Source organism: Antechinus flavipes, chromosome 2 (assembly GCF_016432865.1).
Source record: "Antechinus flavipes isolate AdamAnt ecotype Samford, QLD, Australia chromosome 2, AdamAnt_v2, whole genome shotgun sequence".
Classification (NCBI taxonomy): domain Eukaryota; kingdom Metazoa; phylum Chordata; class Mammalia; order Dasyuromorphia; family Dasyuridae; genus Antechinus; species Antechinus flavipes.
In genome coordinates this window covers 207329706-207351194 of record NC_067399.1, presented here as the reverse complement: position 1 = coordinate 207351194, position 21489 = coordinate 207329706, and the positions used below count along the sequence as shown (strand labels likewise).

At 31.5% G+C, this 21489-nt stretch overlaps 1 protein-coding gene across 1 annotated transcript in view; it reads left to right on the top strand.

The window, feature by feature from the left end:
- The window catches only part of MEMO1 (mediator of cell motility 1), a 120925-nt gene that overhangs the window by 62780 nt on the left and 36656 nt on the right, over positions 1–21489 (top strand). Inside the window, exons 3-5 of the mRNA XM_051976118.1 lie at positions 10277–10345; positions 18192–18304; positions 20345–20456. Of these exons, the coding sequence (XP_051832078.1) occupies positions 10277–10345; positions 18192–18304; positions 20345–20456 (294 nt within the window). The remainder of the gene's footprint in view (positions 1–10276; positions 10346–18191; positions 18305–20344; positions 20457–21489) is intronic.

The window sequence follows — 21489 nt, the reverse complement described above, 5'->3', positions numbered from 1 at the left end:
ATCTGTCACCCATGTGTGTGTGCTCCATAGGGTGTCCATCCAAATGCATATTGAAATTTAGGCAATGAATACTTCATCTCCTTGGGGATGTGGGGGTGGTGGTGGTGGTGGTGGTGGTGATGTTGATGGTGATGTTGGTGGTGGTGGTGGTGGTGGTGGTGGTGTGTGTGTGTGTGTGTGTGTGTGTGTGTGTGTGTGTGTATGGGTATATCAAATTATTTAGAATAAAAACAAATTGTTTTCCAGGAGGTTTTAGTGTTGTACTTCTTGATGCACTCAAGTGCAGTGTAATCTATAAACAGGATCTCCTTGAAGACCTCACTACCTATAGGAAATGACTCTGACTTGTATGCTGTGTTAGTTCTCTGCCATTATAGGGAGAATCAAATATGTAGCAAGTGAGCTTATTCTCGAATGAAGAGGAGAATTTGTCATTTGAAATTAATTATTTAATTGTAAATGATTACCAAGTAAATTTAAGTAGTTGTATCTGATGTTCAGTACTAGTTTTTACAGGGATTGGAAATGGACTAATGAATTTTGTTAGTACAGGGAATTCCCAGATAAAGCAATTTCCTCTACCACTGCAGGTTAATACAGTTGATAGATGGGCCTGGAGTCAGGAACACTCAAATTCAAATCCATTCTTATACACTTACATGTTTAAAAATGTTACATTGAATTGAACAGTGATTATTACTTAGGCTTACCTCCTTTAAACACTCTTTGGTTAAAAGTACTAACCTGACACCCTTCCTGTGTCAGGTGTGATCCTGGCATGATATCCCTCTTCTTGCCTCAATTTCCCCTAACTATAAAATGAAGATAACAACAGCATCTATTTCCTCTAGGGTTTGTGAGTTTCAAACCAGATATTTGTAAAATGTTTAGCAGAGTACCTGGCATGTAGTGGGTTCTTGTTCCCTCACTGCTTCTCTTTATTAATGCAGATTTGCACCTTTTTTGAAACTTTGATTTAGATAGTTTCTTGGAACCTTGAGACTTAAATGCCTTTCCAAGGGATAGTCAATATGTATTAGGGATGTGACTTGAACCCAGATGTTTCTAGCTGAGAGATTATCCAGATCTTGACAGCATGTTATAACAGAATGGATAGAAAACTGACCTCAGATACAAGAGAATTTGGCTTCAAGTTTTCAGTAAAGCATCTAATAAAAAAATTTAAGATTTTTGAACAAGGTAGTGACATACTTAGACCTGACATACTTAGACCTATGTGTTAGCATTCTTTTAGCAACAGTTTAGATGGTGGATTGGAAAAGGTAGAACTAGGAGAGAATAGTTAGTTAATTAAAATAGTTTAGGCTAAAGGGCCTCAACTAGGGTAGTTTGAAGTGACATTTGTGTTTGTAGTTGTGTGGTTTGACAGCTGTATTTGGAGTGACTGACAAATGTGTTTGGGGGTAGAGTTTATTTTGGCAGTGAAGTAGATGGGGCCTGATATAAGAGAAGCAGAAGTGTTAACGCTAATTGAACTTTTCGAGTCTGGGTCTTTTGGTTTCTCACTTCACAATTTGTGTTTATTATTATTATTGAAGCAGATGTTGTTTGACCATTTTATGCATGTATATGTGAGGGAGGAATGTGAGAATGTGTGTGTGTGTGTGTGTGTGTGTGTGTGTGTGTGTGTGTGTGTGTGTGTGTTTCTCCCTATTGGAAAGAAAAAATGGGGATAGTGATAAGTACATTGCTTGCTATCATTATTGGGTTTATTTTTCTTTGCCTGTGGAGGAAAACCAGAGCCATTTTTTCCTCTTTTGTAGCCTCTAGCCAGATTTTATTCTTTTGAAATTAAAGCAGGGTTTTCATAGGTCACAGAAAATTGGAGATCATATAATCCAACCTTCCTAATGTTACTCAAAGACATTGACAAACTTAGTTGCATACAGAAAATTAAGCTAGAAGTGGACTTTATGCTCTGTCATGGTTGTTGCAGAAAAGAATAGGTTTAGAGGATATTCTTAAGCTATTTTCTTGAATTTTGTTCCTTTGAAGAGGGAATAGATTTTTTCCCCCCCTTAACCACACACGATAGAATTGGGAGTGGAAGGTAGAAGTTGGAGAGAGGTAGAGTTAAACTTTGTGTAAGGAAAACTTCTTAGCAATTAAAACTTCCTAAAAGTAGAATAACAAATAAATCATTTATGTCATTATTGTTCTTCAGGCAGAAGAAGCTAAGTAATTTATATACACATGTGAGTTGGCCTAGATGAGCCTTTCAATTTAAATATGATTGTAAAACTGAGGCTTAGAGAGAACTTAAGAAAAGTTACATGGTGAAATAGAAACAGAACTTGACCAGATCCTGCAATTTTTGCCTCCATTCAGGCCAGTGTTACTTCTGCTATTAATTTGTTTTTTCTTTTGAAGTTGTTGTAGCATTCTTTTACTATATCTTGTTGAAATTTATGTATCCTTTTTAAATTTTAACATAGATTGTCCTTATATTTCTTGTTTTGATCTTATGGCATTTTGTTTGTTCTTAAACTACGGGAAATGAATTTCATGATATAATCAGTAAAAGCATTTCTTGTGATATTAATGTTTTTTCATTAGATTTTCTGTGATTGGTCTGAAATATTTCTCAGTGCCAAGAGACATAGTGGATCCACTTTCTTTAACACATACATTTTATCAGTTTTTCTTCTTTCAAATTTGTCCCTGAAAATCCTTCAGTAGGACATAAAAGCTTATTTTAGTGATTCAGTAATAGATTAGAATCTAGGAAGCCCTATGAGTTTTTTATTTTAGTTCTACCTTGTGTTTTTTAAGGAGTTATAATTTTATCATTTAGAATAATGTTATTACTTTGATTTTTAAAATTAAATTTGCACATTTGTATTATAATTTTAACTTAAAAAAATTAGATGTAGATATGAGGTTTGAGTCTTATCATCCTTTCCTCAATACTCTGATTCTGTGCTTTTATGGTATAATTGTCAGATAATAAAACTGATATAAATAAACATCCCAGAAATTACATCTCCAACCTAGAGCTTTCCTTCAGATCAACATTTATCCAACAGTGCTGTTGTTATTTAAAAAAAAAAAAAAAAAAAAAACACTTGTTATTCACAGGCATAATCAGCTCTATTTATTGTTCAATATTCAATGGTTTGTTCAGTAAATTTACTTTAATTGCTTTTATTGCCCTACTTATTTCACATACTTGACACTCTAACCAAATTGAATTTCTTGCCATATGTATTATATGCCTCTGCTTCATGCTTCTTTCTTCTTTATACCTGAAATACTCTTTCCTCTTCTCCTTATGTTGAAGTACCTAGTCATTTTTAATGTCATCTCAAAGACTATTTCTTCCTTGAAGCCTTACTTCATTATTTTACCTGAAGGTGATTTTCTTCTCAATAACTGATCTTAGAATCTTATATGAAAACATGTATATTTATACAGATAAATAATATAAAGAATATGCTCATCTTCCTATCTGATTCCTTAAAGATCAAGACTATTGGATATAATTTAGCCAGTGTTTATTCAGTTTTTTTAACATTCAAGGCCATGTCTAGGTATTGAGAATATAAAAACAGAAAAAAGAAACAGACCCTGACCTTATGGAGTTTATATTTAATTTGGAAGATAAAACATGTACACAGATAAATCAAATATATATGAAAATAAAAATAAATTTGACAATAAGAGACACTAACATTTGAGGGTAGAATTGGGAAATGCCTTATCTGGAGAGTGGTACCCAAACTGTGCTTTAAAGGAAGCCAGGGATTCTAAGAGGAGGAAACAATCAGGAAAATGGAAGTTAATGCCATAGTTTTAAGTATGGGAAGGCAATGAGGTATTTCAATACAGGGGATAGAAAAAGTAATAGGACAAACCTCAGTGGCATTATAAATGCATTTTTAAAATTGGAAAGGATTGAGATTTATTTAAAACAAATTTAATAATATCAGTAATAGTATTTAATTGTTGTAAATTCCAGTTCAAGGCTTTTTCTGTTAAACGAAGGTAACATTTATTAGAGGAAGTGAGAAATTATTGATTCCACTTAAGTCAGTTTCAGACATTTCAATTTTTTTTTAAAGATACAGTTAATTTTCAACTTTTGTAGGATAGAAAATGGTGCGAAAGTAAAAATGTGAATGTTGATATGATGAACTTATGAGAAAGGTAAGTTGCCTGTGACTCATGAAAACTATATTTCATTGGAAATTGCTAAAAACACACTTTACTGCATATATTTCTTTATAAAGTAAACAATGAAAATATGCAGTGATTGCACAGGAAACGCTTTACTCTTCAGTGATAGATTGAACAGACCAGTGAAACACCTGATAGGATACCAGGCTCTTCACAAATATGCAAGCATCACACCTCTCATGTTTTCTCTTTTGTGTATAGTTGTAAATGTACCCAGGTGCTGGTGCAGAAGTGAAAATGAGATTACTAATAAAAGCATGTGCATGCTTAAAATCATGAAAGTTAAACATGCAAATGTTGAGGATTGACTAGATTTTTTTCTCTTCAAACATGAAAATTCAAACAGAAGTACAAAAAAAAGATTGGATATGAAACTGTGAGCTTGTGTTATATAATCTGTTTAAAAGAAAAATGCTTACTAAATTGAAGAAGTCATAATATAGATTTAAAGGTTTTTTTTTTTTTTTTTTTAAAGAATAACCAACTCTCCTAAGGTCATATGGGTAAGAAGTGTCAGAAGTCAGAGATTTGAAAAGGGAAAAAAAAACCAGAAAGATGAACGCATTATGATTTCCCCCGTGAGGCCATCATAGGAGAATAGCGATGAAACAAAGACTTTAACTCCACAGTTAACAAGTAGCAAATTAATTTTGATTTTAGATTGACAGTTTGATTGATTTGATTGAGTTAAATATTTTGACAGTTAAAATAAGTTGATATAGTTATTCATCAGTTAATAAATAGCATACAGAAACTAATACAGACAGTATTGCAGAAGTAAAGAGAAGAAGGACCAAAAAAGTGAATATTTGATTATAAACTTTGTAGTTATTGAAGAGATACTTTTAGTATTGGTCACTGCACTGTTCTGGGGATGCTGAATTCTTTTGTTTTCGTTTATGTTAGTTTGGTTATTGTATACATTTGCTTTAATTGTACTATATAAGTTTTTTTCCTGTGTCAGTTCATAAGGATTTTTCCAAATTATTTTTTAAATAAAAATTTATATAAACATGACCCAGTAATGTTCTTTTACAGCAATGTATCACAATTTGTTTAGTTATTTTCCATCTTTTTAACTCCTTCCTGCCACAAAGTGTTGCTAAGTATGTTTTAATATACATGAGTTCTTCCTATCTTTGATCTCTTTGTGATATTGTTGGCTAAAAGGTTACACACAATTACATTTGTCTACAGTTTCAAATTATTTTCCTAGTAGGTTTTCCTCATTTAACATTTTCCTTTCTTGTTATCTAGATTTTCCAGTTAAGAACAAAACAGAAAAATTCATAATGGAAATTTAGAATTTCTTTTTTTGAAAGGATTTTCCTGTTAAATATTGTATTGTATTTCTTTATTATTAGATATTAGATCTATATTTTAGATGTTATTTTATTCAGTGTGTATGTTACCTATTCTGAAAGTATTTGTAGAAGTGTCTCAGAGATTTAGGAATTTTAGGAATCATAATATTTTGACACAGAGCTTCCAGGGAGAGTAGGTCTACTAATATACAGACTGCTGTAACTTTTGTTTTTGTTATGAAATGTTTTAGAAAATATGCTAGGTACTGAATACTAGGTACAAAGACAGAAGTAAAGCAGATTCTGCTTTTAAAAGGATTTATGTTCTTTTGGGGAAATAATATTTTTTATTCCCTCTCTTCGGATTCATCTCTTGGTCCTTTGTAGTCTGACTAAAGTTAATATATCTTTTTATGGTTAAATTTTGGCGATCTTTTCTCAGGCATCAACTTTCTTAATCATTTTGATGCATTTGGCATTACTATTGATCACTTTTTTTCAGGAAAATCTATTCTTCTATGGCTTATTGTGACACTGTTCTCATTTCTTTTCTAATTATCTGACTACTTCTTTGCCGGATCATCATCCATTTCATACTGCTTAATTGTGAGTGTATCAAATTCTCTGTCCTGAGCCATTTTTTTCTAGTCTCACTCCTTTGGTGACCTTATTGCATTTATTGTCTTTTTGAAGATGACTCACAGATACCTGCATACATATATATACTATATATTCATATTCAGTTTCTCTCTTGAGTTCCATTTCTATATCACTATTTGTCTACTGAACATTTAAAACTAAATGTCACAGACATACCTCGAAATTCATCATTTTCTAAACTAAGTTTATTATCTTTCCTGCATTTAGACTATTTTTGTCTAACAATACTATATTTCTAGTCTTATAGTTTAATAACCTCAATGTTATTCCAAGTTTCTCACTCTCTCTCACAAATCTCTCTAATTGTTTCCAAATCTTGCCATTTTTAGACTCTACAAATATCTCATAATCAACTTTTTCTTTTTGGTCCTTCTGCTCACATAGCCACCATCTTAATTTATATTAGGGATTCTTTTTTTTTTTTTAATTTAATAATTACTTTATATTGACACTCGTTTCTGTTCCAATTTTTTTTCCCTCCCTCCCTCCACCCCCTCCCCTAGATGGCAAGCAGTCCTTTATATGTTGGATATGTTGCAGTATATCCTAGATACAATATATGTTTGCAGAACCGAACAGTTCTCTTGTTGCATAGGGAGAATTGGATTCAGAAGGTATAAATATCCCGGGAAGAAAAACAAAAATGCAGATAGTTCACATTCGTTTCCCAGTATTCTTTCTTTGGGTGTAGCTGCTTTTGTCCGTCATTTATCAATTGAAACTCAGGTCTCTTTGTCAAAGAAATCCCCTTCCATCAAAATATGTCCTCATACAATATCGTTGTCGAAGTGTATAATGATCTCCTGGTTCTGCTCATTTCACTTAGCATCAGTTCATGTAAGTCTCGCCAGTCCTCTCTGTATTCATCCTGCTGGTCATTTCTTACAGAACAATAATATTCCATAACATTCATATACCATAATTTACCTAGCCATTCTCCAATTGATGGGCATCCATTCATTTTCCAGTTTCTAGCCACTACAAACAGGGCTGCTACAAACATTTTGGCACATACAGGTCCCTTTCCCTTCTTTAGTATTTCTTTGGGATATAAGCCCAATAGAAACACTGCTGGATCAAAGGGTATGCACAATTTGATAATTTTTTGGGCATAATTCCAGATTGCTCTCCAGAATGGTTGGATTCGTTCACAACTCCACCAACAATGCAATAGTGTCCCAGTTTTCCCGCATCCCCTCCAACATTCATCATTATTTTTTCCTGTCATCTTAGCCAATCTGACAGGTGTGTAGTGGTATCTCAGAGTTGTCTTAATTTGCATTTCTCTGATCAATAATGATTTGGAACACTCTTTCATATGAGTGGTAATAGTTTCAATTTCATCCTCTGAAAATTGTCTGTTCATATCCTTTGACCATTTATCAATTGGAGAATGGCTTGATTTCTTATAAATTTGAGTCAGTTCTCTATATATTTTGGAAATGAGGCCTTTATCAGAACCTTTAACTGTGAAAATGTTTTCCCAGTTTGTTGCTTCCCTTCTAATCTTGTTTGCATTAGTTTTATTTGTACAAAGGCTTTTTAATTTGATGTAATCGAAATTTTCTATTTTGTGATCAGTAATGGTCTCTAGTTCATCTTTGGTCACAAATTTCTTTCTCCTCCACAAGTCTGAGAGATAAACTATTCTATGTTCCTCTAATTTATTTATAATCTCGTTCTTTATGCCTAGGTCATAGACCCATTTTGATCTTATCTTGGTATATATTAGGGATTCTTAATCTGAGACATGTGGATCCCAGAAAGGTTTATTGCTCATTTCAGGAAGTTTGTGAAATTGAGTGAGAGAAATATATATATATATATATTTCAGCATAAGGTGACCCTAGTTTTAGCATATATTTTATTTTATGCAGTCTATGAACATTGTTTTGAAGAGTTTGTAGATCTCACCAGAATGGTGGAGGACTTCATAGACATTGCTCATCATCTCTTGCTGGGTTTATTGCTGTGGCCTCAAATCTCACTTCCAAACTCTACACAGTTGCCAAGTTTTGTATTGTATTTTTTTACATATTTTCGATAAATACTCATCTCACCATGTCATCCCCCCACTCCAGGGACTGTTTCCTGTAGGATAAAATGCAAACTCTTCTGTTTGCTTTTAAAATCCTTTACAATGTCATCAAGCTTTCTTAATTTTTTTTTTTTTTCATTTTAACTGTTACTTTTTTTTTAATTGCCTTTTTTTTTTTTTTTTTTTTTCTGAGGCAATTGGGGTTAAATGACTTGTCCAGGCTCACACAGCTAGGAAGTATTAAGTGTCTGAGGCCGGATTTGAACAAAGGTTCTCCTGACTTCAGGGCTGGCTTCCTATCTACTGGACCATCTAGCTGCCCTGGTTTTCTGTTTTTTAAAAAAAGTTTTATTGATATGTTTGTTTTTACATTACAGACATTTAGATTATCTCTACTTTATTAGAGGTCTCGACCTGTAACAAAGTAAAACAAGTAAACTAACAATAGAGAGATCTCATCTGAAATTGCATGCAGCATTTTATATCTGTAGTATCTGTTACCTTTATATTAAAAAAAAACATATTAACAAATTTGCTTTTCCACCTACCTTACCCCACTGGGAAAAAAAGGAAAAGAATTTGTTGTAACAAATATGCATAATGAAACAAAATATTCTCTCAGTGACTGTTTAAAAATATCTATGTATCATTCTTCACTGTTTCCATTATCTCTCTCTTATGGATAATAAATTTCATCATTAGTTCTTTAGAATCATGAATGGTCATTGTATTGAGCATAATCCTTACAACTTTGAAAGTTATTTGTTTTTAATGTCTTGTTGTGAATTAATTATTTTCCTCTTCTCATTTCATTCATCGGTTTATAAATCTTCAAAATGGTTCATTTTAATAAAATTGATATTATAGTACATGTTGTTTTGATTTTGCATACTTCAGTCTTTTATTAGTTCATATGTTTGAAATCTATTTCTCCATCTTTTTACAGTACTCTAGAATTCCATTTGATTAGTACAGTACAACTTATTCAGCCATTTCTCAATTGATGAGCATCCTCTTAGTTTCCAGGTGTGGGTGGGGTTTTTTTTTTTTTTTTTTTTTTTTTTTGGCCACACAAAAAGAGTTGTATGAATATGTTTGTGCATAGAGGACATTTTAATTTTTCTTGATTCCTTTTGGGTATAAATCTAACAGTTGTATAATTTGGTCAAAGAGTAAACATATGTGGATAAGAGAAGAGACCAAATTAAGGATTGGAAGGTTTTTCAAAGATAAAATGTATTACTTTGATTTCATAAAACTAAAAGGTTTTTCCACAAACAAATCTAGGGAAAAGACTGGGGGAGGGGGAAAGCCTGACAATAAATTTCTGTGATAAAGATCTCACTTTCAATATATATAATGACCTGATTGGGTTCATTTTCTAATTGATGGCCAAACAGTTTTCAAGAGATGAAACCAAGACATTTATAGCCATATGAAAAAGTCTTCCAAATCACTACTTAAAGAAATACAAATTAAAGCAATTCTAAGATTTCATCCTTATGCCCAGCAGAATTGCAAAGATGACAAAAGAGGAAAATGATAAATGTTGCAGAGACTGTGGGAAAACAAACTGAGGAAGTATTGAACCTGTGATTGGGTGCAATCATTCTGGAAAGTAGTTTGTAATTATACACAAAAAGTTAATAGTGAATGTTCTTTGACTTATTATCTAGACTCACTCTACATTACTCTGTTCTGTATTCTGTACTTTTCTTCTCCATGTTAAGGTAGCTGGTGACATAGTGGCTAAAGACCTGGGGCCTAAGCAACTTAATCTCTGACTCACTTTCCTCTATAAAAGGGGATAATAATAGTACCTTGTTTGCAGGGTTGTTGTAAGGATCAAATGGTGTGTGTGTGAATTTATCATGTACTTCATCTTCTGTTCCAATGTCTTATGTATTAGCCATCTACCATGCTTGGTTCTACTGTTGCTGCATTGTTTCTTGATAACTTATTTCAGATCTTGTTATGTTTATCATTCATTTATTTGTTGCTTTTCATTTAATATATTATTATTATACCTTGATTTTGATTCAGGTGATTAAGCTTATGAAATTATTTTGTTTTGTAGCCATGCAGGATATACTTACTGTGGGTCTTGTGCTGCTCATGCTTACAAACAAGTGGATCCAACCATTACGTAAGTAATATGATCAAGCATGTTTTTTTTTTTTCCTTAATTGGGAGAAGTTTGGGAAATGAAAAACAATTGTTTTGTCACAGAAAGTAAATTACTTTTGAAATTTTTGATTATTTGACTTTTTTTTCTCCTGGAGGGCAGTTGAAGTTAAGTGATTTGCCAAGGGTCACACTGCTAGTAAGCATTAAGTGTCTGAGGCCAGATTTTAACTCAGTTCCTCCTGACTCCAGAACTGGTGCTCTTATTGACTGTGTCATCTAGCTGCCCCATTGATTATTTTTGACTTTAAGAATGGCTAACATCCTTAATTATATTTTTATAAATATTTTTCTGAAATTCCTCATACCTTCCTTTTATTTGATTTAGAATTTTAAGTAAATTCTTAAATCTATGTCATAGGGTTGCCAGGGGACAAGACATTTTATCTTTGTTTTTCTGGTAAACCTAGAAATAGAAAAACAATATGCTGAGTGCTGGTGATGCAAAGGCAAAAACTAAACAGAGACTTCCTTCATGAAACTTTTGTGCTATAGAGAGAACATATGCAATTACATTTTATTGTTCTACTCCTTAAGTATAATTTAAGGATGAGATAAGCTCTAATAAGTGGATGGCTCATCAAAAGCCTCACAGAGGAGACAACATCTGAACCAAACTTTGAAGGAATCTAAGGAGTCTAAGAGGAATTAGGGGTTGGATAGATGGCTTATGATGGATGGGTGACAATTCAAAAATCCAGTATAAATGAGAGCTTATAGAACAGCTAGATCATATAGTGGAAAGAGAGCTGGACCTGGAATCAGAAAGACTTGAATTCAGAGATGATCCTAGCTTTTTATTGTGTGACTTTAGGGCAAGTCACTTACCCTCTGCCTATCTCATTTTCCTTACTTGTAAAAATGAACTGAATAATAGCATATATATACCAGGTTTGTCATAAGGATCAAATATGGTAATATTTGTAAAGTCCTTTGCAAGCTTTAAAGTATTATATAAATGTGATTGTTTGTATTGCTGCTATTATTGTTATTGATGTAGTGGGATAGGGATCAGTAAGATCTGGAGTTCAAATTAATCCTTTTCATATATACTGTACAAAGATATTGGTTACACCATAATAATTTCCCAAACTTTTACATTATGTTAACATAGTTGTGAGTGTTTAAATTTTAGTATGCTATAGCATGACTTTTTGGGAATGTAGAGAGAACAAAATTTGATGTAAGGATAGGGGTAGGGACAACATTAACTAGGAGTAAAAGAGGAAGACCTTAACTAAGAAAACAAAGAGAGAGATAGAAGTAAAGAAATATCTCATAAAGAAAAGAAAAAGATAAAAAAAATCAAAGAGAATCTAAATAGTAGGCAAAGAAGGCAGAAAAAAATTTTTTTAAAGAACTTGTTTGATACAGTTTTAGAAAAAATATTTCTTATTCATTGTCACTTAGCAATGAAATATTAGTAGTAGTGACATATAAAAAGAAAAAGTAAAAAAGAAACTGAAGAGGTGGGAAATTATTGTAAAGAAGAGGCAGATTTAAGATGCTTTAGTTTTACTTAAAGCACAGCACTCCTTTTTTCATGTCATGTTCATTTAGATTATTAGCCTCTTGAAGAATAAACTATCTCAATCATGTTGGTATCCTCTGTTGTTTACCTAGCTTGTAAATATTAAGGGCTCAGTGAATATTTATTGAATTAAATGTAATCCAATCCTGGCTGACTTTAATTAGGAAACAATATTGCAAATAAAAATTGACAGAGAGGATGAGAAATAGAGATAAAGATGAAACCTTAAGATAAAAAGAAAAATTGGAAATGAAAGTTATAAAACAGGAAAAGAGATGAACAAAGATGTGAAATAGCATTAGTTGATAAAAAATATAAAGAGCTGGAGGAAGGGAAGAGATGATTTGGTAAATGCTGAATATATTAGAAATATTGTATTTAGTAATAGAGGACTATGTTAAAAGAAAGTAACCATAATGAAAATGTTAAGGGAGCCACTTACTCTAGTGGCTGCTGGGGAGCTAATTCTGACCAGAATAGGTCCCTTTATGTGATAACAATACAAGGAGACTGAGAGGCAGTTGCATTCTCTGACCTCTCTCCTCTTCCCTCTTGCCTCCAATTTATTTCATTCCCAAACCACAAGCAACATCTGCATCAGTAAAGGCAGATTTGCAGTTTCTTCAAGGATGTTATGACTTAGAGCCATAGAGGCTTTTGGACAATTGATCTACCCCATCACACTTAGGCACGAGAAGTTTGAAAATTTTAATACATATATATAAACAAACATGTATAACATGACAGAAGCTTTATTCCACTGTCATCTCATGCTATCAGGGTAACTTGAAGTTATTGAAGATTGTGCTGTTGGAAAACAATGGTTTTACTAAATTAGAAAAGACCCATGTGTGACACCAGTTTTAGTAAATTGGAAAACATTCATGACTAGCAGGTTGGTTATCTGATGCTAGTATTTTTTTTTTCATCCATAACTCATGACTAATATCTTAAGACTTAGAAGAATTGCCATTTCTACATATCAATACTTAATATTTGCCTGTTTATTGAGCTTATTAATCTTGATAGAAACTTTTACATAGGACTTTAACCAACAAAGTAGACCTTTGTTTTTGTGATAGCAAGTAATCTTTTATTTAATATCTGCCTTTTAAGGAACATAATTTTATGATCAGATTTATGAAAAGTTATTGATCTTGAAACAATCTAGGAGTGACATTCCAAACACACACACACACACACACACACACACACACACACACACGTGTGTGTGTATGTATGTATGTTTGTGTGTGTACTTTTTCCTTTGGAAAATAATTATTAGTTTTTTGATTAAAAATTTGTTTTTTAATGACTCACATGATCATTTGTATTAGCATGGAAAGTGGACTTCTCATGTCTGTAGGTTGGGGATCATTGTTGCTGTTTCCAATGATTTATTAGATAAAACGTTCCAGATTTTAAGTAGAAATATGGAACATTAAGATGCAAGTATAATTTTCATTCTTTTCTTTTGGAGAAAGCATTTCGTGAGGAAGATATTTTATTCTTTAGTATTTCTTCAGCTTTTCCCACAAGACTTAAAAAAAAAACAAACCCTCCCTGGCTGCTTTCCACAAGTAAGAATAAGTGAAGGAGATATAAATAAGAAGGGGAAATTGAGGTAATTCAGAAAAATGATATTTCTTTATATAAATCGTGTTTATATGTCAATACATGAATTTAGAATCTTTAGAGGCAGTATTCTTAGATTAGTAAGCCATATAAGTTAATGCTTCCTAAAATTTAAAGTTTCCTTTTAGACACAGCTATTACATTTAGAATCTGTGAGAAGTGATATACTTCTACATAAATGACATTTTACTTTACCTTTTGGGAAAATGGCCAAAGGGATAGGTAGACTATTTGTGAATGAGGAAATATAAACATGAAAAGATATTAATATCTTTAATAGAGAAATTGAAAAGTTAAAGTACCAATTTCCACTCATTTGAATGGAAAATAAATTAGCAAAAAAAGGTCAAATCTAGTGTTGGTGGGACTGCATTTGGGGAAGTAGTACTGTTAACACATTGATGTAGCATCAAAAGTAGAAACAAGAACTTATATATCCACAGTTATGTAATCACAAAAAATTTAAAGCAAAATATCCAAGTGGAGATTGCTGAATAAAGTATGACATTCATTATAATGCTTTGTGAAGGTGATATTAAAAAACTACAAATATGAAGGACATCATATCATATGATGCAATTAATTCAGCAAAACCAGAACTTTATATACATTGACTACAATTATATATATTAAAAAAATAAATTGAGAGTTAGAAAAACTAAGCTATCTGAAAGGGAAAAGGCATGCTAGAAAGGTGCTAAATGTTTTTAATGAAACATTATCTCCTTTGATCCTCACAACTACTCTGGAAAGTTGGTATGATTGTCCCAATTTTACAATTGGGGAAACGCATGCTAAAAAGGTGCTAAATGTTTTTAATGAAACATTATCTCCTTTGATCCTCACAACAACTCTGGAAAGTTGGTATGATTGTCCCAATTTTACAATTGGGGAAACGAGATAAATAGGTAAAATTACTTGCCCAGGGTCACACAGCTTTTGAGTACACAGCTCTGGCTTGAATTCAGGTTTTTCCTACTCCAAGCCCAGCTGTATCTACTCACCCCACCAGCCCTCTCTGAAGGGATGCTGAGTAAATGCATTTTTTTTTGTTGTTGTTGTTGTTAGATGCTTCTTAAAAATATAGATTGTTTCCTTGTTTGTGTTGTATTTTGTACGCTAAATGTCTAGCACATACTAGATGTTTAGTAAATGCTTATTGATTGATGGAATTTATTTGATTCTGTCATAAGTGCTACAAATTTATGTAAGATTTTATATCTTGTGTGTTTATTTGTTTTTGTAAGTGTTGATTATAATAAAAATTCCTCATAGAGAAAAAATATTTTCTTTTGATGATGGTATTAGTACAAGAAAATCAGCTAATTAAAATTAGCTAATTAAAAGAGGATCAGTTTTACAAATAATGGGACATAGCTTCTAGTTTAGTTAGCAATCATTCCTATACCCTCTCCTATTAAGAATCTAATTAGTAAATTCTGTTGTGTTTTCCATAATGGTTTAGTGGTGTCTTTCATTATGTATTAAATATTAATATAATATGCACACTTATACATATAATGTAAATATATATTACATTATAAAAATAAAAAATCAGATTAGCTGTTGATTACATATGTAGTAATTATATTCATATTACAGAAAAGTAATTTGGAATATAAATATTGTAATTTCTAAAAATTGAGAGAGTCCTTTATGAATTAGTCTAAAACTATTACTTTGGCAGCTAGAGAACACAGTAGATAAAGTGGAGGGTCTGAAATCAGGAAGTCTCATCTTCATGAATGTAAATCTGGCCTTAGATAAGTAGTAGCTGTGTGACTTCAGACAAGACACTTAACCCTGTTTCCCTCAGTTTCCTCATCATGAACTGGAGAAAGAAATGATAAACTACCTCAGTAGAAACCCCAAATAAGGCCTGGAACAATGGGACATAATTGCAACAATTTAATAACAATAACAAATACCATTCAAAAATGTTTGGTTTTTAATGAATATCTTAATATTCTAATATTCTTAACTAAAGAAATAGTAAAAATGGATTTGCTTGGAGTATACTAAACGCTTGATCAAAATTATATTTGGGAAAGCTTGAAAACATAGACATTAAATAAAGTTATAAATTTTGGTAAGTTTTAGGAACCAAATTACCCAAGTGTGATTGCTTTTTATTTTCTTGGCAGGAGCAATGATTCTTCCCATCATTTTTTTCTTCCCTTCTCTAATCCTTCCTATTTCCCAGATAAGCACTTAGGAATCTCTAGAAATGCAATAATCACTTTTTTCTAGGAAGGAAAAGATAAGGGGAGAAGAATTACCAAGTTTCCTGGTCCATATCATTCTTTGTCTTAGATTTAAGCTGACTCTTGATTATGCCTATTTAGCTCATTAGTTTTACCCCTTAATTACCTTAATGACCATATTTGGGAAAGGAAGTAACAGTTAGAAACAAACACAGAATAGCTGATTGGTTTAAGATTGGAAAAGGAGAATGACAAGGCTATATGTTGTCACTTTATTTATTTAACTTATATACAGAGTACATCATGTGAAATGCCAAACTAGATGAATCAAAAGCTGGAAGTAAGGATGCCAGGAAATAATCAGCAATCTCAGATATGTAGATGGTGCTACTCTAAAGGCAGAAAGTGAAGCATTAACAAACTTCTTGATGAAGGTGAAAAAGAAGAGTGTAAAAACTGGCTTGATGGCTTAAAAAAACTCTAAGACCTTGGCACCTGGTCTCATCACTTCCTGGCAAATAGAGGGAAAAGAAATGGAAGCACCATCAGATTTTATATTTTTGATCCTAAAGATCACTGCAGACACAACTGTAGCCATGAAATTAGATGACGCTTCCTTCTTGAAATGAAAAGTGATGGCAAATCTGGACAGCACATTAAAAAGTAGAGCTATCACAATCCTGACAAAGATCTACATAGTCAAAGTTAGAGAACTGTATAGCTGTAAGACTTGGACTAGAAGAAAAATTTAGTGCTGCAGAATTAATACTTGAATTGTGCTGTTAAAGAATATTTTTGAGAGTCTCTTGGATAGTAAATAGATTAAATCAATCAATACTTAAAGAAATTAATTTAGGCTATTCACTTAAAGGCCAAATGCTGCAGCTAAAACTTAATTACTTTGTCCATGTAATAAGAAGGTGGGATTAATTGGAAAAGAAGATGAAAAAGAAGGATGGATAGGTAGTATTATAGAAGTGATGAATATGAACTTGGACAGACTTCAGTGGATGATAGAAGGCCTGGCATACTATGGCCCATAGAATCACGAAGAGTTAGACAAGACTGAATAATAACAAGAAAAACCCTAACATTATAGCACTTGTTTTAATCCTTCAAATTGTTTCGTTGCACTGCATTTTTTTTTTTTTTTATTTTGAAATGACTGTGTTGCTGTAGAGAGAAGATGGTGTTAGTCAACAAATTCTGGTGATGAAATAAAACTAGATCAATTTTCATCCATTAAAAAAGTAGTACATATATTTCAAGAAAAGAGAAAGATACTATTCTATACTGTTCTGTATTTTATTTTTCATAGTCTTGCATCTATTTGTGTTGTGGAGTGTCTATGCTTGATTTTTAACAAATGAGATATCCTCATTGGTAATTTAGTTGTGTGTGTGTGTTATTTTTTTCTGTTGAAGGAATTGTCAGTCATTGAGAGGCAAAATCAATTGTGTCTTACATTGTACCAAATTAAAAAAATCTTTAGTTAAGTTTTTTGTTTATGAGAGTACCAGAAAAAGGATGGTGTTTCATATTGCTTTTACAAAATTCTAAAAGTACTATTTTTGTACACCATGAAAAGACAAAAAAGATAGTGTTGTCTTACAGAATCCTCTTTACTCTTATTTTATGTAAAAGGGATGATGTTTATTACTTTAAATATGTTTTTTTTTATAAAATTTTAACTAAAGTGATTTATTTATATATATAGTCACTATCTTCATATTTATATATACATATATAATTAGTCACACACACATATATATGTATGTATATACATACATATATATGTGTATATATGTATATGTGTGTGTGTGTATATATGTGTATATATATATACACATATATATGTCACTATCTTTACCAGTTTTACTTCTTGGGAATAGGAATTCTTTCATTTATTTTTTGTGTATCCATAGTGCCTAGCACAGAAGCTCTTTTTGATTGATATAAAAATTAGATAGTGGGTTTAGATTTCCTTTGGCAATATACATTTACTATATATTTCAAAATGGCAGGTTCCTTTAAATTTTGTAAGAGAAATACAAAATAATTTCCTCTCATGTTGATTTCAGAGTCTTTCACTTTTATTATATGGTGGTCATCACTACTTTAGACTAGAAACTTCTGTAAAAATTTAGTTATCTTTTCCCCACTTTCCTACCAAGCTTAGCTGGGTTGAGTACTTGATTTTTTGGAGGTGGGAAGATGAGGGGGACCAGTGGTTTTCCTTTTTTGTATGCCATTCTAAATAAGGGAGAAACTTGTAATTGTACTTGTATGGCAGGAGAGATTCTCTGAGATAATAAAACCAGTAAAGGGGGGAAAGCAATACTTCATATCTGTAGTCACTTCAGATTGCTTTTTTTATTGGAACATGTTTTTGTAGAAGTTCAATTTTCCTGTTTTTGTTTATGTTTAAATTATTCTAGCCGAAGAATATTCATCCTTGGGCCTTCTCATCATGTGCCCCTGTCTCGATGTGCACTTTCCAGTGTGGATATATATAGAACACCTCTGTATGACCTTCGTATTGATCAAAAGAGTAAGTATGTAATAAAATTTTCAGTTTGTTAAACAGCTTTGTTTTTAGTTTAGGTAGGTATTTTAGCATCTTAAATGAAAGGATCTGAATTTTAATTAAATTATATTTTAAAATTATTATTTTTTTTATCGAAATTCATTCATAATAACAAACAAAAGTTTTTTTGTCAAAGAAATCTATCAGCAAAATAAGCCGGTCAGTTGTCTCCCTGAGTTGTAATTTTTTTTTTTTAAAGCAAAAACAGCACTGTGGCTAAGAGTAGGACACTTGTAATCACTGTGTATGATTCAGGGCAACATAATGAACATTTCTAAGCTTCAGTTTCTTTCTTTTTTTTTTTCCATATATGTTATTTATTATGTGAATTAATAGTGGAACTTTCTTAGTGGCATAAATTAACCATAAAAAAGGAGCTGTTAAGCTAAAGATGCTACGAGAGATAGTACCTTATAATGAAATTTGTCCTGAAAAGGATTCAGCAAAAATCCTCATCAAAAGTACATCTCTTATAGGAGAAATTTGAGGATTTCTCAGGGGAGAAAGGTAAATAAAGATGGGAAAAAGGATGTATATTGGACTGTTGAGAATTCCTTGAAGGTACTAACAAAGACAGTCTGGGAAAACCTGGGTTTCCATGATAGATAGCTTAAGTCTGGGTATGTTATGGTTTAAGCCTCAATGTCTTAGTTACAAAATGATATCAAAAGGGTTAAGCATTGTGATTAGCATTCCTTAAAAGAGAACTATCATATAATTCTATCATGTATATTATTTTTTCTCTGCTTAAGATTTTTAAAAATTAAAACAAGAATAAAAATAATTTCTGTATAGATATACCTGATATTGTACATTCGATACATTAAACATAATTTTGAAATCAAATTAATATTTGAAATGAAACTGATTTGTGTTTTTTTGGTGAATCATTTTGTAAAACAAAGAATATCTTTAATGTTTCCTTTTTGTCAGGGCAAGTCTTAATAGTCGATTGCTTACAATGAAGATACACTTACATTTTTGCAGTAGTAACATTTTGTTTTTAGAATAGAGCTTTATTATTACTGTATTCTATATCAATTGTTTTTTTAGAAAATATATTATTTTGAAAATATAGTATTAAAATATTCTTGGTTTTAGATAGTTTACCTGTAAGAAGAAATTATTAGACTATCAGTTTTGAGAGAACTGGTCATCCTATTAATTGTCTTTTATAATATTCAAAAATTCTTTATAGTAGACTATCTCTTAACAATAATGGGATGGTTTTTGTTGTTGTGTTTTTTATGGTATAATAAACATAATAAATTCAAGGGTTTTACGAATTAAATGCCATTTCTTCTTTTGGTTAAAAACAAACTACAAACAAAATCCCTGATACTTTTAATTCATTTGCACAGCATTGTTATTTAATGTTGTATGACATACCTTTGATTATGAGACCTTTTAAGCTGGTGTGATGCCTCACTAAACTAATGTTCTGATCTTCCATGAACTTCATTTTGAAGTTCTGAGAGAATATTCTGCTTATATACTGGGGAGTTTCCATCTTTTGGTGGGTTGCCAATATGTCTGTTACTTACATGCTGGAGGGAGTAAGATTGAAAGGCCTGTAAATTCCTTGTCTGTCATTAGTCTGGTGAGTAGGTAGATCAATGTTTTTCCATGTTTCAACAGTAGCTCATTTTATCAGCTCTGTTTTTCCAGGCCATGCTAAGTAAATTTAAAAGCCCCAGACCTAAAGGTGATTTTTTATGTAATATGAATATAGCAGTTTTTAAATTGAAGTTTTTGGTGGGTTTTTTTTTAATTGCTTATCCAAGTCCTATTATAAGGAACATAAGTGACTACACTCTAATCTATATATTTTTGCCTTGTAAAATGTTGCCCAATATACATAAGATTAAAGAGAGTGTTGTTAGATTAAAGTCATTCCACACATTTACACTCATCCCATGCAATTGTTTTTGTGGCTTGTTCCTTATTTCCAATGTGGGTACTTGCTAATGTGTTTGTTTTTAATATATTTTGAAATTTTTTCAGTTTATGGAGAACTATGGAAGACAGGAATGTTTGAGCGCATGTCTTTGCAAACGGATGAAGATGAACACAGTATTGAAATGCATTTGCCTTATACTGCTAAAGCCATGGAAAGGTATATTGTTTAAAAAATGTCAGTCCAAAAGAAAATACATATATAATTATGTATGACTTGTTAATTTGAATGAAGTAATTCATTGAATGAGGAATTACAAAGGTATATTGTTTAAAAAATGTCAGTCCAAAAGAAAATACATATATAATTATGTATGACTTGTTAATTTGAATGAAGTAATTCATTGAATGAGGAATTACAATCTTTCTTTGATTTATTTAAAATTAAGTGAAGTAAATATTTGAGATTGCACTTCCTTGATAGAAATAGATCAGTTTATTTATAAAATATGAGTACTTTGGGTCAACTGATTATTTTGTTAGACAGCTGACTTAGCTAATCTTCTATCAAATGAGGATTTCTCTAAACTAGTATTTTTCTTCTATACATTGGAAAAGATCTTAAAGCCATCAAAGTTCCAAAAGCTTCAGTAATACTGAAAAATAAGATGATAACCATCCCTTAAAATTCTTATTTATTAATAAAAATTTTTAATTTTTAAAATATTTTCCTATCAGAAGAATAATTGCATTTCAGGAGATGAATTTTCCCCCTCCTAAATCTCTTTAAGATTAAATACAGAAGCCATCTAGCTTACTAGAAAAACTGTGAAAGTTAATCACATCAAACCATAGTTTTTCCTTTGCATTTTGCTCTGTTAAATGAGGTTTTTTTAAATTGCTACTTTTCTTCCAGAGTTTCAGAGCTATTGGAATTTTTTTTTAATAATTTTGAAAATGTAAGAGTCAGAGTATATTAAAATTGTTTTATGTAAACTGTAAAAATATTATTACTGTAGCTATATAACACATTCTGGTATTGCCAAACATTTGGCGTGCAGGCATCTTGAAAACACATTGCAGTGTATTTATGTCTGTTTTATCTTATTCCTTGGACAGTCTTATAAATTCAGCAGAACTAGAAGATGATTATTCTTTCGGAGATATCTGAAGAATACCTCTCAGAAGTGCATTCTGTATTTTTGTCAGTTACCTTGGTTTAATCTGAATTATATAATTCCCCTGACAAACTA